Below are 10,677 nucleotides of genomic sequence, written 5' to 3' on the forward strand. Positions count from 1 at the left end.
CTCCAAAAAGAAAAAAAAATGCACCTACCTATGTGAATTATTGTTTTTAAAATATTAATTTAGTGATAGCCATTGCCGATTCTAATTTTTCTTCTTCTCAGACTTAACAGTAGTCAGACTTTTTTGGCTAATATCAGGATTTGTTCTGTATTACAACATTGCCTATACTGCCATCAGCTAATCTTGGTCCAAAGAATTTTCCTTTTCTATAGAAATCACAGAGGCCTGAATACAAAAACCAATAATTTCCTGTGAGAGGAGGAGGGGAAGTAATAAACATTTATATAATGTCGACTATATGGCAGGCACTGTGCTAAGCGCTTTACAAATAATATCTCATTTTATATAACCTGGGAGCTTGATGTTATTATCATTCCCATTTTACAGTTGAGAAAACTGTGGCAAACAAAGGTTAAGTGATTTGCCCAGGGTCACATGGCTATGTGTCTGAGGCCAGATTTGAATTCAAGTCTCTCTGACTCCAGGCCAAGTGCTCTCTCCATTGTGCCACCAGCTGCCTCCTAGAAAGAAAACAAAATTTCTTTTTAAAACTGTACATCATCTATATCCACTGCAGATGATCAATAATTAGAACCCAGAATTGAATGGGAGGAAAAGTGTAGACTGGATTGTATTTGCAGAGCTAAGAAGTACTTTCACTAACCCCAACTTTCTCCCTGAAACAAAAACTCATCTTTTTAAAACCAATTTCTTCTGGTGGTGCTATATGGCTGAGAATCATAAAATAACACAATCTCTTAGACATAAAATCGCAGGTCACCTAAAGGACAATGGAGAGACATATGGTGGGTGTAAATAGACTATAGCATATTTACTAATGAAAAATTGCAGCTCAGAGCTGTGTAAAAGATATTATCAAAGAGATGTATGACCAGAAAAGGAGGTGGGCCTGTAATGTAGCAAGGGAAAAGACCAAGAGATAGATAGCCCCTGGGCTGCTGTGGTAGCCACAGCACATCAAAAGACCTAGCACACTGGAGAGATCCCGTGGGTGAGGCTTAACTTTGACAAGAGTTATAACAAATGAGAAGGCATGGATGAGCCATGATCTGAATTGCTGGAAGATGAGTTCATAGATCTATTTAAATATTGAAGTATGATCTATCTGTTTTTGTTCAGTCATTACAGTTGTGTCTGACTCTTTGTGACCCCATTTGGAGTTTTCTTGGCAAAGATACTGGAGTGGTTTGTCATTTGTTTAAATGTGTTTTTAAAACATTTAAAGGGGGGGAAAGGGTTTGTCCCACTTTAAAAGACACAAGAAGCTAGATTAAAAAAAAAAACATTGAGAATTTCTAAGCTGGTTAAAGGACACTCTTTAGCAATTCACCATACAAGGACCTTTATACCAAAGCTGAGTTAGATCAGTTAGAAAGAGGGAGTTAGTGACAGTAGCATAATTGTCAGAAGAACCTTATCTGAATTGGACAAAAGAGAGTTGCAGGATTTCACACAAACTGCAGAAAAATTAAGTAGCCATGACTTTCCTCTCTATTTCTGATCTAACCATGAGAGAAAAAGCAAACCCAACAAAGTACATATAGTAGGGAATCAATATTCTCCCTTGGGAAAGGACTGGCTGGACTGAAGTGTTCCAAAGCTAATTGGTAATGTTTGGGAGGCAAATTAATGCCTTCTCTTTGATAAGCACAAATAGATAGTTAAAGGTTTTTGATACCACTCTGAAGCCCCCAAGAAGTTGGCAAAATAGTTGAAGCTATGAACATACACAAGAGCAGAGGCATGAGGACACCAGAGTAAGTGGGAGAGAATTAAAGGTTTTCTTTCCAGCACAAGTGAAAACAAGAGATTGATAACAGTAGAAATTTGGTAGAAGGTACATACTTCACTTGTACCTAGGTGTTTTTATTTCTTTAGTTTTGCTTTCTATTGTACCCCTTTGAAAGCCCTAGCAATTTGACATTGGTTAACTACATACAGCATTATTTTAATGTGTTACACTTTCACAGAAAATGCGTAATTAGCTATATTGTGTGCTCTTCTTTCCCTAGTTTTCCTATTTACATCCAATGGAATTGGCATATCTATACAATTAAAATCCACATCACTTGGTAGCAATCACTATAATTGGAAATATGCCTGTTGTTGTTCAGTCATTTCAGTCAAATCCAAGTCTTCATGACCCATTTGGGTTTGTTTGTCTGTTTTTAGCAAAGATACTGAAGTGGTTTGCCATTTCCTTCTCCAGCTCATTTTACAGATAAAGAAACTGAGGTAAACAGGGTTAAGTGACTTGCCCAGGGTCACATAGGGTCACATTATTCTGAGGCCAAAGCTGAACTCATGAAGATGAGTCTTCCTGACTCCAGGCCTGGCACTCTATCCACTGTGCCATCTAGAAGGAAATTAATAGTATCTATAAGGTAAGCAGCATTAGCTCAAACCTATTAGGTGTCAATAAATAGCACAATCCCACTGGGCTAGCCTATGTTTTTTACATAGTCCCCTCATTCCAAAGATATCTCTGAATACTTGAGAAAATATTTGTTCAGCCAATCGATGCCCTGGCTACTGTCCTGGAAAATACAGTGGAGAGAGCACTCCATGCTTTCATCAGAATGTAAGATACTTGAGAGCAGAAGCTATTTCATTTTTATCTTGCATCCCCAGCACTCAAAAAATTGTGCCAAATGAATAAAGGCATTGGAGTCATAAAAACAAAAACCTAAAATTCAAACCAAGTCCTGCAAAGGGGAAAACAGCAACTAGACTTCATGATGCTCCCATGTTAGTATGACACTTTAGAGATTACAGAATACGTTCTTATACATTATTTCATATGATTCTCATAGCTAGGGAGAGTTGGTGGCAGTCTTGTTTTACAGACAAGGAAGCTCAGGCCAAGAGGGATTGAGTGACCCGCCCAAAGTCTCAGAACTAATGAGTGAGGGTTTGAACCAGGGCTTCAGACACTCCAGTGCCTTTTCTATTACATTATCCTGCCTCCCTAATAGATATACATATTAAATAAAGTGTCCTGGATACAACATTACACACCAGAGAATAAACTCCTCTTCCTGGTTTTCACCGCAACTCCTTGCCAAAGTAGGCTTCCTGAGTTATCCCATTTAGAACCAAGAGTCAGAAGGATAGGAATACTGAAACAAACACTATTAAAAATTAATAAAATAAATTTTTTTCAGCTTCTCATTAAGGAAATCAACACTCTTGCTTTAGAGGGGCAACTGGGACTTTCTTTACCCTAGGGGGCCAAATTTATACAGCCCTAAGAGTAACTTAAGTCCTTCACCAGAACAGAAACAACAAAGCTCAACACTTAGCTAAAAAAAAAAAAATTAATTAAAATAGGAACCTTCCAGATGGCAGGCTGGGGAGAGCTTCTCTCTCTCATCACCACCCCCCAACATGTCAGCCTCCCTGGAAACAACCTCAAGCTATTGTCTCAGGGTCCCTAGCTTCTTCCTTCACACTCGTGCTCAATTTAAAGGCATGTCCCAGGTACAGTTGGTGGATCTTTCCCAGTCAACATTCACCTAGAACCTGAGCAATCCTGGAGAGAGAAAAAAAATATTCCCAAAGAACCATGTTTTCTTTCTAATGGTGAAATCCCCATCTAATGCAAAGAGAATAAAACTGTGGGATCCTACATAGTAATCCTCCTAGCGCAGCTAGGTGGTGCTGTGGATAGAGCACCAGACATGGAGTCCGGAAGACTCATCTTCCTGAGTTCAAATCCAGACACTTAACTAGCTGTGTGGCAAGTCACTTAACCCAGTCTGCCTCAGTTTCCTCATCTGTAAAATGATCTGGAGAAGGAAATGGCAAACCACTGCAGTGTCTGCCAAGAAAACCCCAAATGGGATCACGGAGAGTAGGACATGACTGAAACAACTGAACAACAACACAGAAATGTTCAGGAAAAGGAAGTCTTATGATTACAAATTATCTAGTTTAGTTATGGCCAAGATAAACTTTTAATGGCTTTTTCTAACAGCTCACTGGGGACTGCCTTGTCCTAATATTATGCCACCCCAGTGAACCACACTTTGCATAGCAGTAGCGGTCTTAGAAAAATCAAGTGAATCCTTATTTGGCAAATCAGATACAATTTTCCAACTGCCTTATAATCTCCTTTCAAATACCCTTTATCTTCATCTCTGGAGTATCTCCCACTGCCAGTGGCTCATTTTCTGCTTCTTAAATTGATCTGATTTCATAGTATCTCTGACAAGTAGATGACTCATAGATAAGGAGACAGGATGGTGTAATGCAAAGAACACTGAACTTCAAGAAAAGAGATATGGGTTCAAGTCAAGCACCTTCACCTCAAAGCCTCAATTTCGCATCTGTAAAATAAGGATGGCATGGTGTATCAACAGCTGGCCTGGAAGACAGGACTTCCAGGATTCAAGTCCAACCTTGGGCCTATTCTGGTCACACGGCCATAAGAAAGTCTTAGCTTCTCAGCATCCTCAGACAACTCTAGGTAGTCGACTATAAGTTGCAAAGTAGCTGAGAATCTGTTATTGGTAGAGGGATTTTCCTCACAGGGAGTTCCTTTTACCAATTAAAGCACAGGTTTAGTCCAAAATGATAAGTATAATAACAATCATAACAATAATAACAACATATCTCACAAGGCAGTTAGAACGAAAGCACTTTTTAAAGCTCTATATATAATGTGAATTAGCTTTGAATACCTCATAGAATTAACGAGCTAGGATGAATCTCAGAAATCATCTAGTTCAGTCCTTTCCCATTACAGGGAGAGAAACTGAGTCCTACAGAAAGGAAATGACTTATTCAACAGATAAATATTAAACCCAGATCTCCTGACTTAGTCTAAAGTTATTACCACAATAACACATACAAGTAACCAAATAATTACAAGTTATAGGCATCCAAGGAACCCTTTTCTAAAACACTGCATGAAGCAAAAAAATCTTAATTTTCCTATTTAGCTTTCTTGAAGTAAGTCTTCTCTGTAATAATTAAGAAGTAAAAACGGGGTCTACTTCATCCTTCTAATGTTCACATTAGCCTTTCCTCTATCTTTACACTCCTGTTTTAGGGACAGAAGAAATGAAATGCTACCATAATGCTTTTATTTGCCTAGTTGGGCATTAAATAAAGATTTGTTGAATTGGAGTTTATGTATATTCAGTATTCTAGTCTTAGTAGTGTAAAGCAACCTGCAAAGGGGTTTTAATTCACCTTCCTGTTGCCCCTTCAGAGAGGACAGGAGGGAAGCATTTCCACCCTCATTTTACAGAAAGAGAAACCAAGGCAAAGGGCAATAAAACACCTTGCAAGTAGGTGAGAGAATAAGAAGTATATCCCAGCGCTTTTCTCTCTCAGAATCATCCTTTATTCTCACACTCAGCTGCCCATATGATCACAGAAGTGTGAATTTCTCATTGGAATCTATACTCACCCACATTGCACCTGGGTAGTATTTTTTTTATCACCATATGAAAATCTCATAAGGGTATCTTCGTAGAGATGGCATGTGCCATGTGGGTGAAAGAATGTTTCTCGGCAGTCCTCAACAATTATATTTTTCTCCCTGCCATGTGTTAGAATGTATAAGCTTAACTGAAAATCAGCAGAGGGAATTTTTTCAGTTTAAATATGGAAGGAGTACAGGTGCCCAAAGGTGTTGGAGTCAATGTGATCTCTAAGCAGATAAAAGGTTATGGTGAACTGCATTTGGAATAGTTGGAAAGAGAAAAAGCAGCAAGTGGGCAACTGTGTGTACACACAAAATCTGTCTCTCTGTCTTTCTCTTTCTCTCTCCCCCCTTTTATTCCTCTCTTTTTTCTTCCCTCTCTTTTCTTCTCCTCTCACTCTTCCTCACTCTTTCCTCTCTCACTCTCCCCTCTCTCCTCTCTCATTCTTTCTCTCTCTCTCTCTCTCTCTCTCTCTCTCTCTCTCTCTCTCTCTCTCACACACACACACAGACACACACACACAGACACACAGACACACACCCCAGACCTTAAATGAATCCCCTGAAAGCTGGTGTATTTCTGAGAATAACTTCTATTGTGCTGGTGTAAATGGGAGTCCAAATGGAAGTAAAAAATAATCTCCTACACGACACAGTCCTTTGCATGTATGTATCTGTTGCAGCACCATAATTTGTAAAGAAAAAAAGGTACTAATTTTAAGAGAAAAGTACTGGCTCACTAACACTGCCTTATAAAACCCTCAGCTCAGCTGTCTACAAAGCCTGTGGAGCAGGATTTGAAAGAAAGGAAAATTCCTCATGGAAAAAATGGTTCCCCCCCAAAAAAAAAAAACCTCAAGAAAGATGAGATAATGAGGGGAAATCTGGGGTATAAAGGAGTTTATTTTCCTTAACAAAGTCAAAGTCAAGCAAAATGAATAATCTGCCTCCAGAAATGGCTATTTAAAGGCTTTTGAAAAGGGCTCTGGTCTCTAAAAAGACAGGAGTCACTGCATGCCCACCCACTCCTCATTTATTTTTAAACCTTGGCTTATATGTTTCTTAGCAACAGAAATAGATGGTGAGACCCCCCCACACACACACACCTCCCCCAAAACATAACCCCCTTCCCTCACTCTGTCAAGTGCCATTTCATAAGAAGCTCATGTTCCTCAAAAGAGCACAGAAAAGCAATAGAGCAGGTGAGGCACTCATACTTTAAATCCTCTGACAGTCATAAGTTTATTAACTTACTTAAAAATGGAAGACTAAGCTATATTCGAATAAACCGACCTCTCTATAAGGCAGAGTATACCTTGAAACTCAAGCCTGCATCCACATCAATATTCCTGAACAATTTTAACTGATTCTGTGGAAAGCCTTAAATTTGGAGTCAAAAGATTCAGGTTCAAATCCCAGCTCCACCACTTAATAATTGTTATGTTCTCGAGTAAGCTTCTTCTCTAAGTTTCCTCATTTTTAAAAGCAAGGGAATGGACTGACTGATCTGGAAGGTTCCTTCCAACTCGAAGTCTTATCTATGATCCTGGGATAGTGTCTCCCTCCCCATCCATTCCCCAACCCTATATACGGACAACACGCACACAGTTCATGGCCAATCTCAAGTTGGATCCATATTGTGAGCTTTTTCAGACCCCTTTTTCTCAGGAAAAAGTAGACAAGTTGCTGCATTTAAAGTCAAGAAGGGAGACTGTGGTTCAAATTCTGCCTTAGACACTTACTAGTCATGTGACCCTGGGCTCAAATTCCTCATCTGTAAGATGGAAGGGGATAGACTCAATAACCTCTAAAGACCCTTCCAACTCTAAATCATAATTTTATGGTCCTAGGATGCTATGACCTCACATCTTCCCCCAGGTGCTATCAGAGGTGAGGAAAAGAGGTAAAGAGATCCTCCTAGGCAAGCAGACAACCAACTTGACAAAAAAAGCTTGCTTTCCCTTCCTTTCAGACCATCTGTAAGCATGTTCAGGGCTCAGGCCAGCTGTACTTGACTGATGCAGATGGCTGTCAAGGTAATCTTTCCAAGTTACATGGAGTAAGAATAATGTTCAGGGGTCTTTTGCCTTCATTCTCTTGCTTCCACACCTTCCACCCACCATCTGACTCTGTTTTGTAGACCATAAGATATGAGGTCAAAGTTCACCATTCTCCAAACAATAGGGAAATCTTTTCAAGACCTCAGAAAATTTGCAAATAAAGATTTTTAAAGGGTAATGAAGCTTAAAGAACACCCACTTCACTATAATGGAATTCAAAAACCTACTGTTATGCACTCATATAAAAATTATGTGAGCACCAACTGGCACTGGACATCTTCTCCAATACATTCTCAAAAAAACAAAACAAAACAAAAAAAAAAACCTGTCCACACAGAAAATCCCTTTGGGAATTGATCTGCTTTCCCTTGCAAATATTAGCCTTAGACCTACACAGAGAAGAGCCAATACAAATGACAAGGTTAGATTCTTCCATGCCAGGAGATGCTTTGGACCATGGAAAACAGAGACCAAGAAGTATAAATATAAATTCACATAAATTAACTCCTGATCCTTACAGCAGCTCCAGTTTCCCCAAAACTAACTAAGGAGTAGCACACTCTATGTCCTAACATGCCTCCCTAGAGCCATCACTTCCCATCACTTCCACCCCCTCTTACCCTATTTTTAGAAACCCAAAATATGAAGATCGAAATCTGATTGGTTGTGATCTAAGTGAGTAACTGAAAGAGCAACTCAGGTGGGAAATTCCCTCAGCCTACTGGGAACAAAAATGCAACACAGGAATTCTGGAATGCAACTACTTCACCAGCAAATTTGCAACAGGGAAAAAGTTAAAATCACATTACCTATACTCAATAAAGGACTAGAGCAAACAGAGAGGTAAGTATGGGGGACCCCAAGCAGGCACAATGTCAGTAGGGATCTTAGTGATTCACATATCTACTCCCTCCCCCCACAAACACACACACTCTCAAACCCACACACCTTTGTCATCTGCCTTTGCTTACATAACACTACATGGGTTAACAGGCTTGATACTCTATATGGTTTTCTGGAAAGGAACATGCAAGTTAAAAAAAAAAGGAGGAAGCTTACTTTTTTCAGACCCTTTCTCTAGTAATCTATTAAATCTCAAGAAGAAATAGATGACACCAATCTATAGCCCCCATGTTACCCCAATCCTTGATATATCATAAGATAAATATCTCTTTCTCCATTTGAGCTGCCCAAATCAGACAATATCTTGACCCTATCTGCATAACACTGATTTTTGCCTTTTAGTGATGCATTTTGGGGGAAAAGGTTCCCTTCTACACCGTTCTGGCTAGAATAGCTACCAGCACCTAGCACCTTTACCTTCCTCCTACTCTCCCTCCCCTAAGCCCCAAATATATAGTTCCAAGGAGTGATTATGATTATGTGTCCCTTAATATTGGTTCTGATCAGTATGACACCAATAGTAAATTGTTGGGCACACACCACACTGTTGCACAGAAGGCACGCAGGAAACATAGATCATGATACTAAGGATATGTCTCTAGTTAGGCGTATATGCACATATATGAAAATATGTATACATATATGTCTGTATATATACATACACACACACACATATATATGTATATATATATACACATACATATATTTGTTAGTTGCAGGTTTTGTGACCATAATGTTTCCTCTTAAGTATAAAGCTGCTCTTCACTTCTACCTGTCGGAGTGATCTCAGTTCCTAAGTTAGTGCCAAGGTGCCATCTAGAGAAATCCGAGGGATTGGAGGAGTGGTGACTAAGGCAGGCAAAGACTGATGGGCAACTTCAGGGACGACTTTCAGGTTTACCTGGATTTCCCACCACCACCACCCCAGTATTCTGAATTAAAGGACCAAGGGACCCTTTTTTCTCTCCAGTCTGGTATCACAAGCTCAAGGACAGGGTGGGAAATGAACAACCCCAGACTCCAGACACGAAGCCGTGTAGAGGGTAAAGATTCCGGGGGGGGTGGGGGAGGGAGGAGAGAAGAGAAGGGAAGCTCGGCAGGTGTCTCCAACTTCCTGACATTCCTTCTGAAAGAAAGAGAATGGAGCGGGGCTTGGGGAGCGCCTTAAAGGGACATGGAGACCACTGGGTCTCCTGGGCTTCTCGCTCCTACCTGTAAGAGACCTGCTTCCGGAAAGTTAAGTTTCTCAGCTTCTCCTCCAGAGCCTCGTCCTTCTCCTTCTGGCCGGTGGCCTGAGGCTCCTCCAGGGTGGCTGCTGCAGCCACCACCGCCGCCGCCGCCGAGGTTCCAGCCCCTGCGCTCCGTGTGTCCGGTACACCGCCCTCGGCTCCGCGGCAGCAGCTCCCGCCGCCACCGCCGCCGCCGCCGCCGCTTCCGCTGCTGCTGCTGCCGGCAGCCCCTTTCTCCTCTCCGCTCCCTGAGCTGGTGTTCATGTTGGCGGTCCCAGGAACCACGGACCAAGCTGAGGTGGAGAGACTGCAAGGACCGCGGCCGGGGCCGAGCGGCGGTGACTGCAGGAGACTGGGCAGGTCAGCGCGCCGCTGGCTGGGGCAGCAAATGGCAGCCCCTTCCCGCAGCATCCATCCGCGGCTGCACCGCACCGGGGCATTGTGGGAAACTCCGTGCCTCCACTCCCCCTCCCCAGCCAATCAGGGCCCGCCTACCTCGGCCCTCCCCGACACCCCACCACCACCAACCTCTCCCCCCCGCCACACACACAAGCACCCGCCCCCAAGCCCACTGCCTTTTCCCTAGCATAGAAAAAGAACCTGGGAGGTAAATATAAACCCTGCCCTATGAGGGGCTGGGGAAACTATGGAAAAGGGAATTGGGGCGGGGGGGGGGGGGGCGGCGGCGCGAAGGCAGGGTCAGGGGGGGCTGGGAAACGGGGAATCCTAAAACATCAGAATTTTAGAACTAGGAAGGGCCTTAGAAAACAATTACTCAACCCCTTTATTTTATGAATTAGGGGACCTAGACCCAAAGAAGAGCTTTCTCCAAGCTCTCAAATCTAATTAGTAACCCGCCCTAGACAAAACCCGAGTCTCCTGACTCCTAGTGCAGGGCTCTCTCCAGTAAGATGGTCAGCGCCAACACATCTGAAGTAAGATCTCTCTGTATTGAAATTTTTGCAGGGAGTAAGATCTGGGAATATTTTTGAAGGGGATTCCTACCTTCTCCTCCCTGGTATTCAGTAGAGTT

The 10,677-nt window shown here is 41.9% G+C and overlaps 1 protein-coding gene across 3 annotated transcripts in view; it reads right to left on the bottom strand.

Annotated features, from left to right (window-relative positions):
- DGKI (diacylglycerol kinase iota) overlaps positions 1-10,066 on the bottom strand; it is a 586,838-nt gene extending 576,772 nt beyond the window's left edge. For all 3 annotated transcript variants that reach the window (XM_069087305.1, XM_069087306.1, XM_069087304.1), the window contains exon 1: positions 9,628-10,066. In XM_069087305.1, coding sequence (XP_068943406.1) covers positions 9,628-10,055 — 428 coding nt within the window. In that variant the 5' untranslated portion in view covers positions 10,056-10,066. The remainder of the gene's footprint in view (positions 1-9,627) is intronic.
- Positions 10,067-10,677: the final 611 nt, after the last annotated feature.

This window comes from Petaurus breviceps, unplaced genomic scaffold (genome assembly GCF_028583685.1).
Source record: "Petaurus breviceps papuanus isolate PSGF00001 unplaced genomic scaffold, PetGlider_PUasm1.0 181, whole genome shotgun sequence".
In the NCBI taxonomy this organism is placed as follows: domain Eukaryota; kingdom Metazoa; phylum Chordata; class Mammalia; order Diprotodontia; family Petauridae; genus Petaurus; species Petaurus breviceps.